At 38.2% G+C, this 27162-nt stretch overlaps 1 protein-coding gene and 1 pseudogene across 2 annotated transcripts in view; one reads left to right on the top strand and one right to left on the bottom strand.

Moving 5' to 3' along the window:
* Window positions 1-14833, bottom strand: part of SMARCAD1 (SWI/SNF-related, matrix-associated actin-dependent regulator of chromatin, subfamily a, containing DEAD/H box 1) — an 85444-nt gene extending 70611 nt beyond the window's left edge. Inside the window, exons 1-2 of one of the 2 annotated variants that reach the window (XM_030819133.1) lie at window positions 14701-14833; window positions 13855-14093 (exon numbers count right to left, since the gene is read on the bottom strand). In XM_030819133.1, the coding sequence (XP_030674993.1) occupies window positions 13855-14044 (190 nt within the window). In that variant the 5' untranslated portion in view covers window positions 14045-14093; window positions 14701-14833. Of the gene's footprint in view, window positions 1-13854; window positions 14094-14365; window positions 14572-14700 lie in introns of those variants that run through there. The other variant, XM_030819134.1, reaches the window with a different exon arrangement.
* Window positions 14834-14907: 74 nt separating this feature from the next.
* Window positions 14908-25818, top strand: LOC100599763 (annotated as a pseudogene).
* Window positions 25819-27162: the final 1344 nt, after the last annotated feature.

Below are 27162 nucleotides of genomic sequence, written 5' to 3'. Positions count from 1 at the left end.
TTAAATATTTATTTATTTAAAACCAAACATTTCACATATTAACATAATATACTGAAGTAATGAAAGACATGTCATTTCAAAATATGCCAAACCACTGATATGAGTTGACAACACTGGAGAAATTGTAGTTTCAGAAATGGGTAGCTGACTCATCTCTTCTTCCATGCAGCAAGTCATGAAGGCTCCTCTGGGAGGGTACCCTCTCCATACCAGGGCAAAAATACAGCCCTTATCACCAGTGACTGAGAATTGAGGGTTGCACAGACCTGATTAAATATACTTAACAAAGTAACACTTATCTTCCGCCAGTTTTACACTCCCCATATGTCTCCTAGTGACTCCCCTAAAAGTTTGCTGCCCATTGCCAGATCCCCTTTGTCTTATCATTTCTTCTCAAATCTATTGTTCTTTGTCTAAAAAGTAAAAAAGCATCTTGCTTTGGTCAGTTCTTCTGATTTCTCTCGGGTAGATCTCCATGTACATACAGACCTAATAAAATGGTATGCTTTTCTTCTGTAATCTTCCTGGTGTTGATCTGGTTTCTAGATTCAGCCAAAAGAACCCACATAAGAGCTAAAGGGGAGTTGGAAGTGATCTCTGGCTCCCCTACAGTATCTTCATGAAAACTATATATCCACGCCACAAGTAATTTATTTAGTCAGATGAGTGACACTGTTTTATATTTGTCAAAATCTCTGGTTTAATACAAGATAGCTGGATTCTCATATCTGCTTCTACCTTTAATCTGTTGCAATATTGTTTTCATTTCATTTTGTGAAAAAAATTATGCCTCACAAAGTTATGTAGCTGGAGAAGGGAGGGTTACTTTCATAGCCTTTTTAGATTATTGGGAATATTTTTCTTTGATACCAAACCCAAACTTGACGGGTGGTAATTTCTTAGAGTTATTTGCAATGTGGAATCTGGAACCATATGAAAAAACATTTTGCATTCTATTACATTAAAACGGTTAACCATGTATTATTTCCTAATACTGTGCTTTGGTCATTTGGAAAATACTGGTTCACTGAGTAATACACATCTTCCAAATGTTGACATATTTCATGATATGTTAAAAAATTACTTTTGTTAATATCACCATTGATCTCAGAAATAGTCTAAGTATCTGGAAGCTGTCAAACTCACAGTCGTGGACACTGGTTTTCCAAAATTCAAACTTTCCTTTGAAAACTGGGGTTTTATCACTGGAAATACATACTGTGTTGTTTTCTTTGTATTACTTTGTTCATTTTGAGAAAACATCTGCCAAATTCCTAAGTTTGTATAACCATACTTTGTGAATCAGTGGTGTTCTGGGAAAGAAAAGTGACTGGTTAGCACAAAGCAATTGCTCAAATGCCGTCCTTTGAGATCACTGTTGCACAGTATGCAGTAACGCGTACTTCACATTTTGTTTCACAAAGTACTAAAAAGACATCTCCTAAGTTGAGATTTAATAAAATTACTAATTTTTACTGCTTCAAGACTCTTTAAGTGATACTGGCATTTACACAATTTTAAGAATACATTGACTACTAGAACCGTCTAGAGCCTTGGCCTTGATCCGTGGTGCTAAGGCACCAGCAATTTTACCTATGATTGCTTTTGCACCATGAGTGCAAATATCAATATCGTGAAAAAGGCAAGTAGTGTCTTAATATTATTATGACAATAGTTTTGATCTTGTAGACACCCTCAGAAGGCCTCAGGGAACATTCAGAAAGTTCACAGACCACACTTTGAAAACTGATGGGGGCTGGGCACGGTGGCTCATGCCTGTAATCCCAGCACTTCGGGAGGCCGAGACGGGCGGATCACTTGAGGTCAGGAGTTCGAGAGCAATCTGGCTAATGTGGTGAAACCCCGTGTCTACTAAAAATACAAAAATTAGCCAGGTGTGGTGGCACACGCCTGTAATCCCAGCTACTAGGGAGGCTGAGATGGGAGAATTGCTTCAACCCAGGAGGCAGAGGTTGCAGCGAGCCGAGATCATGCCATTGCACTCCAGCCTGGGCAACAGAGCAAAACTCCGTCTCAAAAATAATAATAATAATAAATAAAATCAGTAAAAGCTGTTTATAATATATCAACGTACTGGTATAGTCAATAATCAGAATTAGAATAGTGCTGAATACTTACGATTTGTTTATCTGGACTATTTTTAGAAGTAAGCAACAGCAAAATAGCTAACAGCCAATGGCTAAAAAGATATTCCTGCCGCAATGACGCTTTTTAATTCAAAGCAAATAAGCACTTTTAAGTAGTACCATAAAAGAGACAGGAAGCAAAAAAGAAAACTACAAAAACAGAGGAAGAATAGTGAAAAGCAGAAATAGTTAAATGAACAGGAGGGAAAACAGCCTGTCCTTCCATATAAAAACAACAGGAAAGGCTAACTTGTTTTAAAGATATTTTCTTATTACCAAAGGTAATGGGAACCTACATTATCAAAATATGCAGGAAGACTCCATGGCCCTAGGGAGTAATTCGAAATGAAATTTCCCACCAGTGGTATGAGTGGTATGCATAAAACAAGACAATCTTTTTTTTTTTTTTTTTTTTTGAGATGAAGTCTCCCTCTGTCACCCAGGCTGGAGTGCCCTGCAAGCTCCACCTCCCAGGTTCACGCCATTCTCCTGCCTCAGCCTCCCGAGTAGCTGAGACTACAAGCGCCTGCCACCACGCCCTGCTAATTTTTTGTATTTTTAGTAGAGACGGGGTTTCACCGTGTTAGCCAGGATGGTCTCGATCTCCTGACCTCGTGATCCACCCACCTCAGCCTCCCAAAGTGCTGGGATTACAGGTGGGAGCCACCGCACCCGGCCAAGAAGACAATCTTATATCCCAAGTTTATCCAGTACCCTTTACCCATTCTCGTATCTAAGTCTACCATAAAACAAGCATTCAAGCTTGCCACTGGTTTTACCTTTTTGGTGGTCCAAGATCAAGGCTCCATCAAATAAAAAATCACTAGTGGGAGATTAAGGCTCGTTCGAACAGAAAAATCACTAGTGGGAGATTATGAATTCACATAGAAATACTTTAAATTAATTTGATAATCCATAAACAAAGGTGATCTCCCAAAATAGAATAAAAACACCTAAACTTTTATACCTGTCCTGCAGAATTATAAATCCCTGCCATTTCTGATATTCAAATCATGTATTGCTCTACACTGTTCAATCCTTTAGATGGCAACTGATTTTCAAGGCAGTTCCTTCAAATACCAACTAAAACACATCATATATTTGCCCTCTTAGAAGATTACCAAAATATGGCCAGGCACAGTGGCTCACACCTGTAATCCCAGCACTCTGAGAGGCCAACGTGGGCAGATCACTTGAGGTCAGGAGTTCGAGACTAGCCTGGCCAACATGGTGAAACCCTGTCTCTACTAAAAACACAAAGATTAGCTGGGCATGGTGGTGCACATCTGTAATCCCAGCTACTTGGGAGGCTGAGGCACGAGAATTGCTTGAACCCAGGAGACAGAGGTTGCAGTGAGCCATGATTCCACCACCACACTCCAGCCTGGGTGACAGAGTGAGACTCTGTCTCAAAAGAGTTATTACCAAAACAATAGACTATAAAATCTGTAGTCTTAATTTGCATATCATGGTAGACAGGAAAATACCTTTAGTATGTTAACAAAAGATGAATCAAACTCTCTAATAAATACTCTAGAAAAGACAAACAATACACTAAATATAAGATTAAAGAGTAGTTTCTAATACATCATTCTAAGACGAAATGAGGGAAAAAAACCCATTTCAAATTTAAGCCAAAAGAAAGGGTGAAACATAAAGGAGTCTGGGTGCGGTAATCCTAACACTTTGGGAGGCCAAGGCAGGTGGATCACTTGAGGTCAGGAGTTTGAGACCAGCCTGGGCAACATGGTGAAACCCTGTCTCCACCAAAAATACAAATATTAGCTGGGAGTGGTGATGCATGCCTATGGTCCCAGCTACTCAGGAGGCTGAGTCAGGAGGAAGTCCCAGCTACTCAGGAGCCCAGGAGGTGGGGGTTGCAGTGAGGGAGATCACGCCACTGCACTCCAGTCTGGGGGACAGAGTGAGACTCTGTCTCAAAAAAAAATAAAATAAAACAATTAATTAATTAAAACATAAAGGAAAAGAAAGTCATGCAATTAACACTGAACAAGGCAAAAGCGTTAAACCTAAAGGAGGGACTTCTAAATAATAGACTTTATACCTACAATAAAAATATAACTGACATATCCCAACTCCATATTAATAATGAAATGCACAAACATTGCAGGATATATAAGGCAAAGAGCCAAGAGACAAATATGAGGCATTAACTTTTCTTTATGCTCTTAATAAAGCAAGAGCACAAAAATAAACAAGATGTAGAACAGTGTTTTTCAAACATTTTTGACTCAAACCCACTGTAAGAGACATATTTCAGATTATGATCCTAAGCACACAGATTATTAGATTTGCAAGCTAACTGAAAGAAAATGTGAGCAGCTCTTACTATAAGCGATACACTTTGATAATTTTCTATTTGTTCTACTCCATTAAAAATTGTAGTTATACATATTTAGTCAGGACCCAAGAAATTGATTTTATGACACAATAAATGTTTATGATCCAGTTTGAAAAACAAAGATATAATAAAACTCATCTATTATTTGACATATAATTAAATCTGTACTTAGATTATGTCTTCTTTCCAAGCACCTTTGAATTTTTACAGAAATTAATTAAATATTAGGCCACAAAGAAAATCTGAGTTAATCTCCCCCAAAGAAGAAATACTACAGACCACATTCTCTGGTCACAAAACAGTGAAATTAGAAGTAAATGTTAACAAAAATATGCAAGCAAAATTTCTGCCAGTTGGGAATTTTTTAAAGAGGGACAAAACCCCACAAAAATGGCTTCTAAACAACTTTCAGGTCAAAGAGAAAACAACAACAACAAAAACACATCAAAATCTAGGATACATCATATATATGACACTACAAAAATTAAAATAATCTGGTAAATTAAGATTAGAGGAACAGATTAACAGACCCAAAGATGCAAACAGACATGGGAATTTTAGACTATAATGACGACATTTTAATGTAAGAAAAAGGATTTTTCAATAAATGAAAAACTGACTAGTAACTGGTGAATAATGAACAAAGGAGAAAACGATATCACCCTTTCTTTGGTCCCTATAATGAAATAAAATTCAGAGGAGATTTAAAGTTAAAAATCAACACGAAACCCAAAGTGAGATACAAACTCATGCCCATTATGTTGGCTATTATCAAAAACACAGGAAATAACAAGGTTGGAGAGGATGTGGAGAAACTGGAACCCACTACACTGTTGGCAGAAATGTAAAATGGTGGAGCAACTATGGAAAACGGTATGGAGGTTCCGCAAAAAATTAAAAATAGAATTACTACATGATCCAGCAATACCACTTCTGGGTATACAACCAAAAGAATTGAAAGCAGAGTTTCAAAGAGATATTTATACATTCATGTTCACTGCAATACAATTCACAACAGCCAAGATGTGGAAGCAATCCAAGTGTCCACTGATGGATGAATGATAAACAAAATGTGTATATACACACAGTGAAATATTATTCAGTCTTAAAAAGGAAGGAAATTGATATATGCTACAACATGGATGGATCCTGGGGATGTTGTGCTAAGTGATGATTCCACTTTAATGAGATATTTAGAATAGTCAAATTCATAAAAAGACAACGTAAACGGTGGTTGCCAGGGGCTGGGGGAATCAGAAATGAGGAGTAGTTGTTCAATGCATAAAGAGTTTCAGTTTCACAAGATGAAAAGAGTTCTGGAGAATAGTTGCATGACAATGTATATGTATTGAACTGAATGTACTGAACTGTACACTTAAAAAAGGTTGAGATGGTAAATTTTCTTATGTGTATTTTATCATAATTTTTAAAATTAACAGACATACTAGAGGAAAATACGAATGAGTATATTTACAGTGTGGTAATGGGGAATGCAGAAGACTTAGAGGAAACGATGACCACATAAAAATCTAAAATTTTTCTATGGCAAACAACAAAGGGGGTGCTATGGTCTGTTTGTGCCCCACTCCCCAAAACGGTATGTTGAAATCTTAACCATTATGGTAATGGTATTAGGAGGTGACATTTGCTGGAGGGAGGAAGGGGTATTAGGTGATGGGGGCAGAGCACTCATGAATGGGATTAGTGCCCTTATAAAAGAGGCCCAAGAGACCCCTCACTCATTCAGCCACATGGGGTTACAGCAAAAAGATTGTGGTCTAGGAATAAGGCCCTCAGATACCTAATCTTGCAGCACCTTGATTTTGGACTTCCCAGCCTCCAGAATTGTCAAGAGTAGATTTCTATTGCTTATAAGCTACCCAGTCCATGGTAGTTACAGCAGTTCTAACAGACTAAGACATGTGGAATTTAAAATATACTTACAAACAATTTATCGGAAAGAGACATGTATTAGAAAAACAGAAAAGCATAAAGAAACACAAAAAATCCAAATGGCTAGTGAATTTATGAAAACATACGTAAACTAAAAAATAAAGAAAAAGCAACAATAACATACTTTTGCCTATTAGCTTATTAAAGATAATAAAGGTCTGCAATATTTTAGACAGGTATGAAAAAGCAGACTTCAAAACCAAGATGTGGTCTGATACAAAATAGTGAAATTTTTGTGTAGGGTGAAGTGGCAATGACTAAAATAATATTTCTATCCCCCTCCTCCCCTCCGCCCCCCTTTTTGGGACAGAATCTCACTGTGTTGCCCAGGCTGGAATGCAGTGTAGTGATCATAGCTTACTGTAACCTCAAACTCCTGGGCTCAAGCACTTCTCCTGTCTCAGCCTCCCAAGTGGCTAGGACTACAGGTGCACACCACCACACCTGACTAATTTTTTCATTTTTTGTAGAGACAGGGTCTCACTACATTGCCCAGGCTGGTCTTGAACTCCTGGTGTCAAGCAATCCTCCTACCTTGGCCTCCCAAAGTGCTGGGACTCTATAGGCATAAGCCACTGCACTTGGCCAAATACATGTACATTTAAAATGCACTTAAGATTCCTACTTACGTTTGAGTGCTTACTGTACTTTCTATTACAACAATTCAGCACTAACCCTTTAACCAAGTATTGCTTTTCAATTAACATTAACAGACATTAAGAAACCATAATGACTATCTTCAGGTTTAACAATGATTCACATTTTGGCCATAGACACCTACAAAAAGACTGATTATTGTGCAATGGTCATGGAATTATGAAGCTAAAATGATACATTCAGTATCATCATTCAAAGGATAATAACCATTTTAATGTGGGCAAGGAATACAGAAAACTAAGCAAAGCCAGGAAAAGACAGTAAGACCCAAACAGTTGACTTTTTACTCAAGATCATACAATCTGTACGTGGCAGAGCAATACTCTCAGGAACTTTTTGATGACTGGTATAGTTTTAAAAATGTCTCTCACTTATCAGCAAGTCCTACTTTCAATATGACAACCACCTTGAAGAGGCAACCACTCTAGAGGACAAAATCTATTTCAGCAAAAAAAAATAAATTCATCAAACATATACTAAAACTTTTCTCCATTCCTCCAATGCCAAAATAATCTATGAACCCATCTATTTTTATCTCCTTCAATTATCTCCCCCAGGGAAAATATGTCTTTATTCTTTTGCACAGTTAAACAGTTCAACTGTTCTTCAGTTCCCATCACTTGATGCCTCTCTTCAGATACCTCCCTCCCTCAGTCCTTCCCTCTCCACTAGCTTCTTGTCCTTGGTTACAAACGCTCGGCCGGGTGCGGTGGCTCATGCCTGTAATCCTAGCACTTTAGGAGGCTGAGGCAGGCAGATCTCAAGGTCAGGAGATTGAGACCACCCTGGCTAACACGGTGAAACCGGGTCTCTACTAAAAATACAAAAAAAAAAAAAAAAAAAAAATTAGCCGGGCGTGGTGGCGGGTGCCTGTAGTCCCAGCTACTTGGGAGGCTGAAGCAGGAGAATGGCGTGAACCCGAGAGGCAGAGATTGCAGTGAGTTGAGATTGCGCCACTGCACTCCAGCCTGGGTGACAGAGCGAAACTCTGTCTCAAAAAAAAAAAAAAAAAAAAAAAAAAAAAGCTCAATTTTCAATAATCCTGAAACATATTTTCTTGACGTTACTTCCCAATCAGGTTACCTACTTCTCTCTTTCCTTTCCTGAATGAATAATCTCTATCTCATCACCATTCTACTGAAACTGTTAAAGGTTAGTAGTTACTTTTAATTCCAAGGAAACTGGTCACTGATCAGTCCCCACTCAACTTGACTTCTCTACAGGATTTGTTACTAGACAACTAAATACCAAACTAGGTATTTAGGTATGCAGGACACTATCATTTTCTATGACTATTCTAGTCATCCTTCAAATTTTTCATTGGTTTTCCTGCCTTTGTCCATTGTCAAGTGATGTTTTTTATTGTACACCCTGCTTAGGACATTTTTTGTTAACTACCACAATGATGACTCCCAAGTTCTAGGGTTTAGACCACTCTCTGAGCTCTAATATTCAACCATCTACTACCTTGGTACTAAAATAGGATGGGTAATGCAAACACAATATAATTTTTAGTATCTTTCTCCTAAACTCACCTCTTAATTCAGTCCATGGTGTCAATCCTCCAGCTGTCCAAGCAAGGAACATTTGAGTTATCTGTAAATCCTCCACATTCAACTTATCACCTAATATCATCAAATGCATATCATTTACAACTCCCCTCAGTTGCCTCCTCTGCCATCTCTACAGTCATTTCCCTACATTGAGGATTCAGTGAATACAACAGCTTCACTAATAGCCTTTCCATAATGAAATGCTCTATGATGTGTACCAAGTAAGATCTATCTTCCCTGACACAGGATATAAAGGCCCCTCACAACCCAATGGTTTACACTTTTATCTTTTCAGTTTCATCTATATTGTCTAAAACCTCCTGCTCTATAATCCACCCTCAACCCTCCACACACATATTAGATTCTTTGAGGCAACATATATTTTCAACTCTCTCATCATGTGTTCACCCAGTAAACAATGACTTCATTGTTTAGAGTCCACTCCAAAGGTTGTATCTCTGTGACTTTTTGTGATCCTCCCCTGAAGAATGGATAATTTAATCATTTGTGAATTACAGATAGTGATTCTACTTTGCTTAGTATTTTGCCCTATTATATGGTTTTATCACACCATACTATTTTAACTATATATTTACATACCATTTTCTCCTGGTGCTCTTGGAGGATCAGGCTTCACTCATTTTTATTCTTTATTCATAAAATATAGTAGGATCTCTCTTCCCTTTCACCTGCCATTATTTCAATCCCTCCAAACTCACTGTACTCCCAAAAGTCAAAGAAAAAAAGGAGAAATAATGTGTAAATAACAATCATTGACAACTCTGGGCACCGAGAAGAGTAAAATAAATCAGGGGGCAGAGGTTAAGTGTATGCCCTCAAATCCAAAGGCTGGCTGGGATTTAGAGGGGCATTAGGGAGGATGTCCTGTACCAAAAGAAGCTTCAAGCAACCATGGCCAAAGAACACCTGATGGCTGAAGTGACTATTTTAAGGTCGTATTTTAAAATAAAGGTGTGGTGGCTCACACCTTTATTTTAAATAAAAGTGCTGTAATCCTAGCACTTTGGGAGGCCGAGGCAGGCAGATTGCCTGAAGTCAGGAGTTCGAGACTAGCCTGGCTAACATGGTGAAACCCTGTCTCTACTAAAAATACAAAAATTAGCTGGGTGTGGTGGTGTGCACCTGTAATTCCAGCTATTTGGGAGGCTAAGGCAGGAGAATTGCTTGAACCCAGGAGGCAGAGGTTGCAGTGAGCCGAGATCGTGCCACTGCACTCCAGCCTAGGTAACAGAGCAAAACTCCATCTCAAAAAAGTAATAATAAATAAATATGTATAGGGCTGGGCGTGGTGGCTCATGCCTATAATCCTAGCACTTTGAGAGGCCAAGGTATGTGGATCACTTGAAGTCAGGAGTTTTGACACTAGCCTGGCCAACATAGTGAAACTCCGTCTCTACAAAAAATACAAAAATTAGCTGGGCATGGTGGCATGAGCCTGTAGTCGCAGCTCCTCGGGAGGCTAAGGCATTAGAATCACTTGAACCCAGGAGGTGGAGATTGCAGCGAGCCAAGATTCTGCCACTGCACTCTAGCCTGGGCAACACAGTGAGACTGTCTAAAAACAAATAATAAATTTTAAAAAATGTATAAAGTACTAATAACGCCCACTCATCATGCAATAATATTTACTTCAATGCACTTACTGAGGGCCTACTACAAGCCAGTCATTGCCCTGAACAATGGAGATAAATAGGTGAACACAACAGATAAGGTCCTGCTTTCATGAATCATATGTTCTAACAAGGGAGACACAACTATATAATGTAATGTTAGCTAGTGATACACAACTACACAATGAAAGATTAGCTAGTGATAAATACTATGAAGAAAAATAACAGTAAAGCTGGGGTAGGGTGGGCTGGGGTGGGTGGCTATTTCACAGGGTGATCAAGGAAGGTCTTCTTAAAAAGGTGACATTTTACTGAGATTTAATGAAACAAAGCATCTGAGTCACATGCAAATATCAGGAGGAAGAGTCTTCCAGGCAAAAGAGCAATTTGGAAGAAGCAAAGATGGGACCTTGCTTGAAAGATTCAAGAAACAATGTGGCGGTGGCACAGTAACTGAAGGAGGGTCATAGGAAATGAAGTCAACTCACTAGATAAAATAACAGGATTAGTCAAAGAGTGATTACAGGTAATTTTGACTACCTACAATTTCTGTCATGTAAGCTGACTTAGTTTGACCTGACACTTTACTGTAAATAAACTAACATAGCATTATCCCACAATGGGAGTATGAAAAGTTACCACATGATAAAGAAGTAAGGTCAATAGTCACATCCTATTTATAATTCACTAATGTTCATCTCCAGTCTTGACCTTAAAATCTAACTTCAGTATCTTGTCCTCTCCAGAGATCCGACACTCAATTCTGAATCCCCGCTTCCTTAGCTCCCCCTAGACCCTAGACTAAATTAGCACTTGGGGGCAGGACCTTTGATTTTTATTTATTTGAGATGGAGTTTTGCTCTTGTTGGCCAGGCTGCAGTGCAATGGCACGATCTCGGCTCACTGCAACCTCCACCTCCAGGGTTCAAGTGATTCTCCTGCCTCAGCCTCCCGAGTAGCTGGGATTACAGGCATGTACCACCATGCCCGGCTAATTTTGTATTTTTAGTAGAAATGGGGTTTCTCCATGTTGGTCAGGCTGGTCTTGAACTCCTGACCTCAGGTGATCAGCCCGCCTCGGCCTTCCCAAAGTGCTGGGATTACAGGGGTGAGCCACTGTGCCCCGCCAGACCTTTGATTCTTATTTGAATTCTTAAAGACATGTACCTTTACCTTTTTTTTTTTTTTTTTTTTTTTGAGATACAGTCTCTGTCCCCCAGGCTGGAGTGCAGTGGCGTAATCTAGGCTCACTGCAACCTCTGCCTCCCAGGTTCAAGCAATTCTTGTGCCTCAGCCTCCTGAGCAACAGGGATTACAGGCACACTCCACCATGCCTGGCTAATTTTTGTATTTTTAGTACAGACGGGGTTTCACTATGTTGGCCAGGCTGGTCTTGAACTCCTGATCTCAGGTGATCTGCCCACCTTTGCATCCCAAAGTGCTGGGATTACAGGCTTCAGCCACCGCGCATAAAAATCTTACCATTCATCTTATCTCATTCCTATCAGGGATCTAAACCCTGCCCTTCATTACTTTGAAACCTCTCATATCTCTTTCTTCTCTATTTCTACAGCTATCACTAAGCTCAATTATAGGAGTTGCCTAAATGATTTCTTTCCCTTCAATCCCTACCCTCAATCAGTGTGTACTAGTCACTACTGCTAAACTGACTTTTAAAGCTTTCTTTCACCATTTTCCCATTCACTCTGCAAGGTCTTCAATGGATACCTAATACTTATAATGTAAAATCTAAACTTCTCAGTTTTCAAGATTCTCCAAAATTCACAGTATCATTTAAAACAATCTTTTATTAAAGCAAAGTGCTCCACTCCTACAAGGATTAATTCTCAACATTCCTAGAACAAACTTAGTTTTCTTATTTCCCAAAGCCATCAAGGCTGATCATGTAATTCCTGAAGCAATCTCAGTTTCTAAGCAGAATTTATATATGGAAAAAAGTCCCAATAAAGAGAAAATGAGTGGTATCATTAAAAAGAAATAAAAACAGAAAAATATCTTCTGATCAATAAAGGAAATTAAAGATTTCACATGACCAATACTGATAAATAACTAAAATGTTCCACTGAAATCCAGTTTACAAACTGCTTTCACTTTCAGAGATGAAAAAATTGTGGATCACAGATTTCAAGTGACTTGTCCAATGTCCCACATTTAACAAAAATGAAGAAGCAGAAGCTTCTATGGACTCGAAATCCCATGTCTATACCCTGGCTTTCCTGAACTATCTAACCACAGAGGAAACAGATGAATATATTCATTGGAAAAGCATTAAAATACCTGGATGTCAAATATCTATTCAAAGAGTGAACACAAGGATTAAAATCCTGGTGCTTAAAATCCTTCAGTTGTTCCCTATAGCCTTTAAATTCAAAACTACTTAGACAAAGCCTTTGTAAATCTGACTCCTAATCCAATCTACCAAATCATTGTGCCAAGTTCCAATTACACCAAAGTATTTAAAATGTTATTCTAATGGTAACTTGTAGAGGATCTGCCATCATTATTACATTTAAGTAGAAGAGTGGCAAACAAAAAGATACCAAGGATAAACGTGTGTGTTACCAATCTTTCAGGCTACATTAAAAGCTGTTTACGAAACAGTTTTGCATAAAAAAAGATATTACTGAAATAAACATTAAAATATAACTTCCAACATTCCTTTCACCTTTCACAAGAAACTATATGAGTTTATGCTCAGGAATCATACTGCCAGGACTTGAGTTCAGGCTCTACCAAGTTCCTAATAACCTCTCTGAATCTCATTTCACATTAACCTCAATGTCAGTAATATCTATCTTGTAGGATTATTGTGCAAATTAAATGACAGAATGTGAAGCACTTCCCACTATTCCTATAATACAACAAGAGCTCAAATATATTCCTCTAATAGTTAACTGTTCAATGAACATAGATTCGAGAGGAAATCTTAATTTTTGGCTTATCCTCATATACTTTTGTCTCTGACAATCTGCTGATGAGGTTAAAAATGTTCGTTCACCATGAAGAATACCAATTACTCATTTGCATTCTGAGGACATCTAGGAAGTCAGGTGGATACAATAACTTGATGTGATCTGATCTTCCCTTGTGTACAGAGGTTGTCTTTAGGCACCTTGCTCAATGTCTAGCTCATAGTAGATGATCAATATTTTGAGGGAATACTGAATGAAATGTCTGAAATGAATGAAAATGTCTGGCCAAATAGCCTCAAAGTTTATCATAGGACTGAATCACTTCCATTGCTCTTGCAATAGCAACCGTTCTGACCTATGGATGCCCTAAATTCTAATTTCAACTTCCACCATGGGGCCATATTCCAAGAACTCATATAAAAGTGAAGCGACAATGGATGGATGCTCAGTTGAGGGTACATGGTGCTTATGGCAGTCCCAAAGCTGTATTTAAAAGGGCACACCGCAGGACAATGCATCAATACATATGACATCAAGAATAAAAATGAGAATCCCTTCTGCCTTTCATCTTTTAAAAACTGTCCTTGATGTTACATCAATTTTAACATTGTAACTCACCTGTTTTTTCAGTTATATCTGAATCAGGAGTGTTTGCCCTGCTAACTTCCCCTTCAGCATTCTCCTCTTCAGCACTAAGAGAAATTGGTGAAGAAGGGCCAGGCTGGGAGGGTTGAGGGGTTGCTTCGGGCGCTTCCTCAATCTTATTCCTTTTCTCAAAGCGAAAACGGTCCAGGTTGAAAAGATTCATATTGATAGAAACCACCACCTTGCAGGGATGGGGGCTTTAAATGAACTATCTGCACGGGAAAAATAAAGAGAGGAAAACAGGCCATGAAAACAATATACAATACAATGCCACAGCAGTTTATTCCCAAGGCAATAAAGGGCCCGCAAACATGCCAGTGGCTCAGGACTATTATGGCTGCGCTTCATTGTTAGGCCGCAACGATTAGAAGGTGGACGGGGGTATCTTTTAAAATTTTCCATTGCTTTTCACTCTCCTTCGTCCGCCTCCCCCGCCCGCCCCTCACTGAAACCACGAGCTGACCCTCGTGCAACCTCCTCTTACCCCAGCACGCGCAGGCACGTTCCCCAGTATAACCCCCTAGCGGGCCTCGCGCCCGCCCACAAAGAGAAGCTCCCTGTGCTACCGTGCCCCCTGCCTGGAGAAAGGACCTGCCAGGGCCCGCGCCTCGACACTGCGGGGACACAAAGGGGCCAAAGAAGGGGAGCGGCGGAGGCCGTGCTGGCGGGCACCCGCCCGGAAGTTGACGCGGCGCGATCCCAGCTGAGAGGAAGCTGATAGAATTAAGAACACACAGGAAGGTTCAGAGGTGGAGTGTATGCTAAGGCATCTTTTTAACGTTCAATCCCTCGCTTGTTTTTTCTTCCCTCAGTACTTACGATCTTGTAGCCTCAGTGCTAGGTAACAAAGGCTGAAAATAAAAAAATAAAAAAAATTCCTGGCGTGGGGCGACGGTAGCCGTGCCGGGACCTTCCACAACAGCACGGAGAAACCTTACGAGCGCGTAATGATGACGCAACACGCAGCCTAGGCTTTTTCTTCCAAACAACGCGCGAGCGGACAATGTCGAGGCGCGCGCTGTTGTCATGGTAATTCGTACCCGTCTCTGCCGGCTTGTAAGGGCCAGATCGTTCTGTACCTTTGTCCTGTTAAATTAGCTAGAGAGTTATTAAATAGAACAATAGTAAATAGCGTGATGACAAAAAATAACAATATATAATACAATTAGTATATATTGTATGTATTATAATCTGTAGTGTTTCATCTATAATATAATGTAGCTAGCATAATAGTAATAATACTGTGCTAAGCTTTTTAAGTGTATAATCCCAATCCTTACAAGAAGCCTATGTTTACAAAGCAAAGAAACTGAGACCTGCAAATGTATAGGTAATTAGTGAGGGATAAGAACCCCGGGATGCTGAGCTTCAAAGCATTTGCAGTAATTCCTGACTTTCAGCTTGATTGTTAGAGTGGAATTTGATTAATTAATTTATTTTTTAAAAGATTTTAATTTTTAATGTTTGCGGGTACATAGTAGGTGTACATATTTATAGGGTACATGAGATATTTTGATACAGGCATACAATGTGTAATAATCATATCAGGGTAAGTGGGGTATCCATAACAAGCATGTATCGTTTGTGTTTCAAACAATCCAGTTATTTTAGTCATTTAAAAATGTACACTAAGCTGGGAGCGGTGGCTCACGCCTGTAATCCCAGCACTTTGGGGGGCTGAGGCAGGCGAATCACAAGGTCAGGAGTTTGAGGCCAGCCTAGCCAACATGGTGAAACCCCGTCTCTACTAAATATACAAAAAATTAGCCAGGATTAGTGGCGGGCGCCTGTAATCTCAGCTACTCCAGAGGCTGAGGCAGGAGAATAGCTTGAACCTGGGATGCGGAGGTTGCAGTGAGCCGAGATCACTCCACTGCACTCCAGCCTGGGCAACAAAGCAAGACTCTGTCTCAAAAAAAAAAAAAAAAAAAAAAAGTACAATAAATTGTTGTTGACTGTAGTCATGCTGTTGTGCTACCAAATACTAGATCTTATTCATTCTAACTGTATTTTTGTACCCATTAACGATGCTCACCGACCACCGGGGCCCTCCCCCGCCCCACACTACCCTTCCCAGCCTCTGGTAGCCATCGTTCTACCATTTCTCATGCGTTCGATTGTTTTAATTTTTTAGCTCCCACAAATATAATAAATGAGAACATAGCAAGTTTGTTTTTCTGTGCCTGTCTTATTTCCTTTAATATAATGACCTCCAGTTCCATCCATATTGCAAATGACAGGATCTCATTTTTTTTTTATGGCGAAATAGTACTCCACTGTGTATATGCAACGCATTTTTCTTACTCATTCACTTGTTAATGGACACTTAAGTTGCTTCCAAATCTTGGCTGTTGTGAATAGTGCTGCAACAAACATGAGAATGCAGATATCATTTCGATATACTGATTTCCTTTCTTTTGCATATAATTCACCGATCTTGATGGAAATATTACCTTAAGAATATACTCCTGGCCGGGCGCAGTGGCTCACCCCTGTAATCCCAGCACTTTGGGAGGTGGAGGCGGGCGGATCATGAGGTCAGGAGATCGAGACCATCCTGGGTAACACGGTGAAACCCCATCTCCACTAAAAATACAAAAAATTAGCCAGGCGTGGTGGCAGGCGCGTGTAGTCCTACCTACTCGGGAGGCTGAGGCAGGAGAATGGCATGAACCCGGGAGGTGGAGCTTGCAGTGAGCCGAGATCACGCCATTGCACTCCAGCCTGGGCGACTCCGTCTCAAAAAAAAAAAAAAGAATATATACTCCCGGGCTAGGAGCAGTGGCTCACGTCTGTAATCCCAGCACTTTGGGAGACCAAGGCAGAGCCGGGGCAACATAGTGAGACCACATCTCTAAAAAAAAGACAAAGTTATCTAGGCATGATGGCACACGTCTGTAGTCCCAGCTACTTTGGGGGCTGGGGCAGGAGGATCACTTGAGCCTGGGAGGTCGAGGCTGCAGTGAGCCATGTTTGCACCACTGCCCTCTGGCCTGGGTGACAGAGCGAGACCCTGTCTCAAAAAAAAAAACCAAAAAACTAAGATATACTCCCTTTGTTCCAGCATTAGACAAGCAATTTTCTGAGTTATAATTTGATCTTCTGGTTGGCATTTCCCATAAAGAGGAATTGCTACAAATGATCATTCTGCCAGATACATTAGCCATTGTAAACTTAAATTGGCAGTTTGTTTTATAAGTCAGTGTTGTGAATTGTATATTTACAACATATACCCACAGTTTTATCAAATGTGGGCACATTTATAAAATCAGGTGTTTGGGCCCATAAAACTCAAGAGCAAAGCCTGAACAATTAGGACTTCCTTTATACCTATCTTTAATATCCCATGAATTGCATTAGTTTTATGCATGCATATTAAATTATATGATCAAAGAATATATTTACTTATGGCCAGGCACAGCGGCTCATGCCTGTAATTCTAGCACTTTGGGAGGCTGAGGTGGGAGGATCACTTGTGGCCAGGAGTTCAAGACCAGCCTGGGCAACAAAGGGAGACATTATCTCTCTTTTTTTTCTTGAGACAGGGTCTCACTCTGTCACCCAGGCTGGAGTTCAGTGGTTCAGTTGCAGCTCACTGTAGCCTTGACCTCCCAGGCTCAAGTGATCCTCCCATCTCAGCCTCCCAAATAGCTGGAATACAGGTACTTGTCTCTATGCCTGGCTAATTTTTGCATTTTTTGTAGAGACGGGGTTTTGCCATGTTGGCCTGGCAGTGAGGGTGGGGGGAGGCGGGTTGGGGGCATCAAGGCTGCAGTGAGCCATGATTGAAAGAAAAAGAAAAGAAAAAAATAATATATTTACTTATAAGTAGTAAATTATTTTTGGTGATGAAGACAATTTGATTTCTATTTAGAGAGATCCGAAATTGAAAATGGACTCCTCTAGCTGAATGATCTTTCTAAGTCTTAGTTTCATCATTCTTTAAATGTGATTAACGATAATATTGACGCTTAGAGTGCTTTTCTGCAACAGTACCACCTCTTGAAGTTATAGCTGGGACAAGATTGCAAATGAACCACATAAATCAAAAATGTCTAAATATTTAAACATTTTAAATATAGCCAACAAAATGTAAAAGTTAAATATGTTCTTCCTATTTTGAAAATACCAGGGAAGCCAGGTTGAATTTAGAATTTCTATTGTGTCAGAATGTGGGTTAATGAAAGAGAATTGGTTGGCTCATATATCCTGCCTTTTTAGTGTCACCTTTTCATACTCAATTTGATACTAATGGTTTCAATAATGATACCATAATGGGCCATATGCTTATGCATATAGACGCCCAGCATATGGACACCCAACTCTGGCCCCCAACTAGGGTTACCATATTTGTTTTTTTAAAAAAGGGATGTACAGTTAAATTTGAATTTTAAATAAACAATGAATACATTCTTAGTATAAATTTGTCTGATGAAATACTTGGAACCAATACTAAGACATTATTTGTTGTTTATCTCAAACTCAAATTTAACAAGTTGTCTTGTATTTTATTTGGCAAACTTACTGCTCTCCCACTCCTTTGTCACCTCTTGGACCTTGGGGCCTTTTAGCTACATTTTTGGCCTAGGGTTATAGATACTGAAAGCACTGTTTGCCCTCAATAGGAAGGACCTCGGAAAAAATCACTGTTAGACTTCTTGGGGCTGTGTGAGCAAAGAATTTTAGGGACCAGGTACTCAAATTGTTGTCTAAAAGTGAAGGCACAAGTTCTGAATGAACATGTCTTCTTGGCCCCAAAGATTCCTTTAGGGCAGGGCATAGCTGGAAAGAACTAGATTTTGCCCTTTAAAGCACTAGACCAGGATAGGGACTCCTTTTGACCAGTTCTAAGGGTAGGATTTTTCTGCAGCCTTCATTGACCTGGGAGAATTATAATGATTCATGATCGGGGTTCTCTTTGAAAGTGAAGTAGAAGTTTAAGGGGATGTATTAGTTTGCTAGGGCTGGTATAGTAACAGCCTGGATGACTGAAACAACAGAAATTTATTTTCTCTTGGTTCCGGAGGCTAGATTTCCACTCTCAAGGTTTTGGTAGAGTTAGTTTATTCTGAGAGCCATGAAGGAAAGGTCTGTTGAAGACAATAGATGAAATCAGTGAATTAGCCAGGCATGGTGGCATGCGCCTGTAGCCCCAGCTACTCAGGAGGCTGAGGCAGGAGAATTCCCTGAACCCAGGAGGCAAAGGTTGCAGTGAGCCCTATCACGCCACTGCTTTAAAGGGTGACAGAGCAAGACTCCATCTCAAAAAAAAAAAAAAAAGAAATCAATGAAATGTAAAGAAATGACAAATATAAGATTCAGAGAAGTGAGAATGAAGCTTTGAATAATAGGTGTAAACAATCATACATACACACACATACCCAAAAAAAAGAAATAATGAAAAACATAATAGAAAATGTTCATTGGCTTTCATTTAGTCTGCACGTGAAAGAGCTTAGTGAATTCAGGCAGAATCAATTGAAAGAGACTATACAGTAAAAATATCCTGCAGAATTTGTTTTAATTTCAAGAATTTAAAAAATGTCTTGCAAGCATTTTTCAGAAAAAATCTACAGCCTACAAAGGGAAAGAAATCAAGCAAAAGCTTTTTTGTTAAATGTCAGAAAGTAATGATGCAATATTTATAATGATTTGGGGAAAAGGATTGTGACTCAATAATTTTCTAGATCACAAATATTCATTTGTGGAAGAAAAAAATTCAAACTTCTAATTTCCTGAAAATATATCTTCCTTAAAATATTCCTAAAGACATAAATCCAGCTGACAATGTCAAAATGAGAATTTCAATATGGTGAATTCATGGTGTAAAAGCATTCTGTTGAGACTAAACACGTGACTTAATGATTGTAAATATGTTGTGTTAGCTATTGCTGTATAACAAACTACAAAATTTTAGTTGCATAAAGCAATAAGCTTTTATCTCTCTTTCATGTTTCTAGTAATTGGCTACTGTGGCTCAACTTCAGACTATAATGCCTGCACATAGTAGAGGATCAATGAATATTTGTTGAGTGAATTAATGATATTAATAACTAGATAAATTGTATAAGCATACAGATAACCACAAATAAAATGTAAGGCAAACTACCATTCAAGTGATATATGTCACAAAAGTACAACATAAATCAGAGTTCATAAATCTCAGAAAAGAGGTGACAGGTCTCAAGAAAGGAAGAGAAAAAATATATATATTTTAGAAATGGAGATTAAAGTAGACCTAACAGATACATAGGCAAACATAACAGATAATGCCTTTAGAGAAATATAGGGTGGAAAGGGAAAATACTTTAAGAATAAAAATAGAAAGATAAATAGATTTTTAAAAAATAATTATTGAAGATAAAGAAGATCCAATATAATTATAATAGGAGTTGTTACAGAAGAAAACCAAAGGAGCAGAATAACTAAAAACTATCATTCAAAAAAACATTTCCTGAAAACTATAAGGATTTAAAACTATATATTGAAAGAACACGTCATTTAGCTAAGCATACCAACACAGATGGCCAACCCTAAGACATATTCTATTAAAATTTAGATTTTAAAGGAAAATAAAAAAATTTCTTGGACATCTAGCATTTAAGATAATAAAATGTGATCCAAGAATTTTATATCAAGCAAAAGTGCCTTCCAAATATAAAGGCACAAACACACTACTAACATCAGGTAAGAATTCTGTGGGTATTGTTTCCATGAGTACTACTGAGGTATCTATCAGAGAATAAGCTTCACAAAACCAAAATGTCTATAGAGACAATGTTGTAAGGATATGTATTGAGTATTAACTATTGCAGAACAAAGATAGTTTGATGTTTAAAAGAAAGAGAGTACAGTTTATAATGGTTATATGATCTGTCAAGTTTCACCTCCTAAAAGGCAAAGAATGATAGGAACATACGAAAAAATGTTTAAGTGGTTTTCAGTAAAACAGTTGAAGTGTATTTAGTGTTGCTATTCTGAGACCAATGTGTATATTGTTGGGTAAAACAAATTAATAATTATATTCTAATTATTTCTTTTTTTTTTTTGAGAACCACAATTCTCAGAGTAGAAGAAAGGAAATAGAGATGTAATAGAGAGAGGTTATAGTACAAACCCTAGAGTGCAGGTGGAATGGTCTTTTATTTGAATTGGAAATATCAGTATGAACTTATGAGATGTGATACACACACAGACACAATGTGTGTTTGTTTCCCATCTTTGTCCACTGAAAAGGCCAGGAAGTGACTAGCCCAGTACACAGCCCTAGCACCATGATCATAATCTTTGAATATCATTTACTGCTAACAGAAACCTGGACTTCTTTGAAAAGGAGCAGATTACAGTATGCAATGGAAAATGCACAAGGTGAGACTGAAATATCTTCCTATACCAAAAAGCAAGGAAATTATCAAAGACCTCTAATACCATGTCAAAAAGATTCAGAGGTCAACTTGAGGTTTCTACTGGCCAAAGATGGGGCAGTTTGAGCTTCAATGTGATTAAAAATTGCAGTGATTTGAAAGCCATCATATATGTTGAAATCCAGGAGTTCTTACTGATTTTTTTTTAAACCGGTTGACTTTGGAGGATGAAAGGAACACAATTTATTATCATGAAAACTGAAAAACAGGTGGAAAGAATTAAGCTTTATCCTGTCTTTACTCTTTGAAGGCTTCTACTAGATAATTGAAGAAGAGGTAAGGGAAAGTGTCTCTTTATAAAAGTATTCCAACTAGAAAATGAGAAAAAACTATAAATTGGAATTATTTAGCAAGCCTGGCTCATTTACAAAATCATGAGATGGAATAAAATGGCTTTTGTTCTAAGCCACTAAATTTTGGGAGTAGTTTGTCATGCAGTATTAGATAATTGAAACATATCCAAATATTTTCTACATTTTTGTCTTGAGTGTACCAATTCTTCCAGTTAAAATTAAAATGTTTTCTTTTTTTCTATCTTTAAATCTCTATACTCAAAAACTGCCTGAAAATGTTATGCTCTTTTTGTCAAGTTTTGAGTAGTTCAGTCTAAAAATCACCTTTTAATATACTTTGTGTCCTCACACTTTCTCTATCTTCTTTTACAGAATAATTATTTCCCACAATAGTGTCTAATTCTTCTTTCTCAGGAGTGTAAATGAGATTAAAGGCATCTCTTCTTTGGAAATAGCTACTGAATCATAGAAAAGCATCATTATTTCTAATTTTTGTTAAAGGGCTTTATGGGATTAAACATGGCAATTAAGAGAAACTTCCTAGAATATAGACCATAAAATAGAATTTTGTCAGCAGGGCAACTCAAATGTGGTTAGAATAAGATATTGCTTCAAGGGTCCCTATGGGGATAGAATTCACCTTTCTTTTATTCTTTTTCTGTTCTTTTATTATTATTATTATTTTAGACAGGGTCTCACTCTGTCACCCAGGCTGGAGTACAGTGATCATGGCTCACTGTAGCCTCGACCTTCCCAGACTCAGGAGATCCTCCCATCTCAGCCCCCTGAGTAGCTGGGACTTATGTTGCACACCACCACACCCAGCTAATTTTTGTATTTTTTCTAGAGATGGTGTCTCGCTATGTTGCCCAGGTTGGCTTTGAACTCCTGGACTCAAGCAATCCTCCTACCCAAGCCTCCCAAAGTGTTGGGATTACAGGCGTGAGCCACCACGCCCCACAGAATTCACTTTTTAAATTAAAATACTTGTGTGTGGCTGCAAGAATCATTTTAATTACCTGTTAGTTTTAAATGGACTCAGTGAAAATGTTTGATAGAATCCTCAAATTTCTTAAATAGGAGAAAAGACTGTGTGAATTTTATTGTTATTTCTTTTCACTTCATACTTACCAAAATAAAACCATGAAGCAATTCAAGGAAGGAGCAGCCCTTCCAAAATTGAACTGAATTGATTAAGAAACCAAACAAAAAAACGAACAGCAACAGAGATTAAAAATGAGATTTGTAAACTTGGATCCTTTCTTGATATCTTAGAAATGTAAACCACACCTGGTTGGTAATGGAAACTTGTGTAAACTAATCTTACCTCCCACACATGAATATAAAATGGAAAAGACAAGATACCAAGTCATAAAACTAAAAAAAAATTTTCTTCCTTGGTAACAAGAAAGTAAGCTAAATATTACCAATTTGTAAGCAAATACTTCTTTGAGTAATGATTCTTAATTTGGGAAGGTAGAGGGCATGGTTATAAACCTCTTTTAGGAATCCAAATTTTAAAAAGTCACAAACCCCTTCCAAAAAAACTACATATGCACATGACAGGTGGCACATAATTTCAGGGGGCTCATGGAACCCTTAGTGCTCTATGAGCTTCACATTAAGAAATTCTGACAAAGATGTCCACAATCCTCATAACTGGTAGAATTCATGGTGATTACATCCATATATGTGCCTTCTTAAACTTAAAACTTCTAGCAACTATCATTACCAATTTAGGAAACTAAAAAATATTGAAAATTTTCATACTTTTGTTTTGGTAACTATCTGCCATGTTTTGCTAACTAACATAATTTATTTTCTTAAAAAAAAGTAGGATTTAAATTCTAAATAAATTACATAATACTTGATTTTTTAGAACTTGAAGAACAAATTCCGTATTGTAACTCTTTTTTTTTTTTTGAGACAGAGTCTTGCTCTGTCACCCAGGCTGGAGTGCAGTGGCACGATCTTGGCTCACTGCAACCTCCACCTCACAGGTTCAAGCAGTTCTCCTGCCTCAGCCTCCTGAGTAGCTGGGATTACAGGCATGTGCCACCACACCCAGCTAATTCTTTTTGTATTTTTAGTAGAGACAGGGTTTCACCATATTGGCCAGGCTTGTCTAGAGCTCCCAACGTTGTCATCTACCTGCCTCGGCCTCTCAAAGTGCTGGGATTACAGGTGTGAGCCACTGCGCCTGGCCTGTATCTCTTTTTCACTTGATTTTTAAAATCCTACTTTTTCCCTTCCTTTTTCTGCTTATGCATATCTTAAATTTTCAGGATACCCTCAAGTGGCAAGTTGAGTTCATGCTCACATATACACAAGTTTTTACATTTTTTCTTCTAGTGGCCTTGCAATTCAGTTTCCTCATTACATTATATAGTCACTATTTTGTTTTTTTTTTAAACAGTCTTGCTCTGTTACCCAGGCTGGAGTGCAGTATATAATGAGGAAATATATATATAATAATATATATAATTATATATATTATTATATATATTTAAATATATATAATATATAAATGAAATATATATTATATATATATATAAATGAAATATATATATTATATATATATATATAAAGGAAATATATATATATATAAATATAATGAGGAAAATGAACTCTTAAGAAAGTAATTTCAGTATGAGGTCCCAGGTTCATTCTCTGGCACCTCCACCAAAAAAAAAAAAGTAATTTCAAAATTACAAAGTCATTATGAAATTAGAGACACCTGAGTGCAAATCCCGTGTCTTCTGTTTACTAGCTGTGTGACATTCTCTCAATTCCCTCATCTGTAATATGGGGAAAATAGTACCCATGCTAAAGGATTTCTGTGAATTAAATTTGAAATAATTCCTGCTTAGGGCCGGGACTGGCATATAGTCAAGACTACCTAAATATTTCTTATTTTTAGAATGGAATTTTATTGTACTTAGGAATTAAGCTCCCAGAAAGCAAATAAAGTGAAAAAAAAAAAACACTTTTAATTAAAATTCTCCTTTTATTGTATACTTGAAAATTGTTGAGAGTAGATTTTTAAGTGTTTTTGCCACACAACAATGATAAATATGTGAAGTGATGCATATGTTAATTAGCTTGATTAGCCATTCCACAATATATAAATATGTCAAAACATCATGTTGTATACCATGAATATATACAATTTTTGTCAATTTAAAAACTAAAGTTTTTTAGTTTTTAAAAAAACTAAAAGTTACCCTTGTAAATTTCATAAATCAATTATAAATTACAGTGTACATAGATTTGTATATGGTGCATAACTCCCATTAATTAATTTAATTAATCTTTATTCCAGGCCTACTCTGTTCCAAGAACTATAATAGATGCTGAGACATGTAAGAATAAACAAGATTGATGAGATTCCTCTCCTCAGATAGCTCAGTCAGTGAGAAGACCTTAAATTACAAAATAGCGCAAAATATGCTATGATAGTGAAAGTATAGTGCTAGAGCGCTCTTACAATTTTTGTAGAAGCAGCCAGGGAAAAGTGACAGCTGAGTTATGAAAGGTGAGTAGAAGCAAACCAGTAAAGAAGGTAAAACAGAGACAAGGAGAGAAGAGGCTGAAGTCCTTAAGAGGTTATGTAGACTAGCAAACAATACATTCTTGGTTTCTTAACCCCAAGAAACCAAAGGGCAAGATCTCTGCTTATGCCTTCTTTGGGCAGACGTGCAGAGAATAACATAAGAAGAAAAACCCAGAGGTCCCTGTCAATTTTGCAGAATTTTCCACGAAGTGCTCTGAGAGGTGGAAGACAACATCTGGGAAAGAAAAGTCTAAATTTGATGAAATGGCCAAAGTGGATAAAGAACGCTATGATCGGAAAATGAAGGATTATGGACCAGCTAAGAGAGGCAAGAAGAAGGATCCTAATGCCCCCAAAGGCCACCATCTGGGTTCTTCCTATTCTGTTCAGAATTCCGCCCCACAGTCAAATCCACAAACTTTGGCATCTCTATTGGAGATGTGGCAAAAAAGCTGGGTGAGATGTAGAATAACTTAAATGACAGTGAAAAGCAGCCTTACATCACTAAGGCGGCAAAGCTGAAAGAGAAGTATGTGAGAAGGATGTTGCTGACTATAAGTCTACAGGAAAGTTTGATGGTGCAAAGGGTCCTGCTAAAGTTGCCCGGAAAGAAGTGGAAGAGGAAGATGAAGAAGACAAGGAGGAAGAAGAGGAGGAGGAGGAATAAAAAAAACTGTTTATCTGTAAAACAGCAACAAGAACAACAACAAAAGAGAGGTTATGTAAAGGAGTTTGTACTTAATCCTCAGGGCAGGGAAATATCAATCATTTTTTAGGCAGCTATAGTTAAGTCGACTAATGTTGTACAAATATTAATTTGGAATGCAGAAAGACTGGAGGCCTCTTTTTACAGAAAAATGACAGTTAATAAATATAGAGAGAAATGATTGGCAAACCACTGCTTTGCAGCTTTAAAATAATAATTTGGGCAAGAATCATTAATGGATGGCAAAATTCATGGGTGAAAGGATAGTGGGGAACAAGACAGTCACATGAAGATCTTCAAATTTTTATCCCACAGATGATTTACTAATTACAAAGAGAATCCTTACCATGGAGAGATCTGGCAAACTTGACATTATATGTCCCCTGATGCAATGCAGCAACAAGTTGTTATGGGATAAAGTGTGTGTCTCCAAAATCTATATGTTGAAGTCCTAATCCAGTTCCTCAGAATGTGACTATATTTGGAGGCAGTGCCTTTAAAGAGGTAATGAAGAAAAAATAAGGTCATATGGGTAGACCCTAATTCAATATGATTGGTGTCCTTATAAGAAGAGGAGATTAGGGGACGGGCATGGTGGCTCATGCCTGTAATCCTAACACTTTGAGAGGCCAAGGTGGGCAGATCACTTAAGGTCAGGAGTTCAAGACCAGCCTGGCCAACATGGTGAAACCCCGTTTCTAATAAAAATTCAAAACTTAGCCGGGCATGGTGATACCCACCTGTAGTCCCAGCTACTTGGCAGGCTGAGGCAGGAGAATCGCTTGAACCCGGGAGGTGGAGGTTGCAGTAAGCCAAGATCATGCCACTGCACTCCAGCCTGGGCAATGCAGCAAGACTCCATCTCGGAAAAAAAAAAAAAAGAAGAGGCGATTAGGACACAGACTTATCCAGAGGAAAGATCATGTGAAGCCACCAGGAGAAGATCTCCATCTATAAGCCAAAGAGAAGCCCTCAGAAGATGCCAACCCAGACGACCCCTTGATCTTAGGCTTCTGACCTCCAGAATTGTGAGACAGTAAATTTTTGCTTTTTAAGCCACCCAGTCTGTGGATCTTTGTTAGGGCAGCTCTACCAAACTACTACAGAAGTACAGACTTTTGTCAATATTTTTGCCAAAAATATTTTGAATAATCTAGTTAGGTCTCTACCTTACTTCCAATCTACAGGAAATACAGGAGATATAAGTGTAAGTTAAATAACAATAAAGAAGCAATCAGGCCAGGTGTAGTGGCTTACGCCTGTAATCCGAGCACTTTGCGAGGCCGAGGCTATCAGATCGCTTGA

The sequence above is a fragment of the Nomascus leucogenys genome, chromosome 9 (assembly GCF_006542625.1).
Source record: "Nomascus leucogenys isolate Asia chromosome 9, Asia_NLE_v1, whole genome shotgun sequence".
Classification (NCBI taxonomy): Eukaryota; Metazoa; Chordata; class Mammalia; order Primates; family Hylobatidae; genus Nomascus; species Nomascus leucogenys.
Note: the sequence above shows the minus strand (reverse complement) of the source record. Positions and strands in the feature narration are given on the sequence as shown.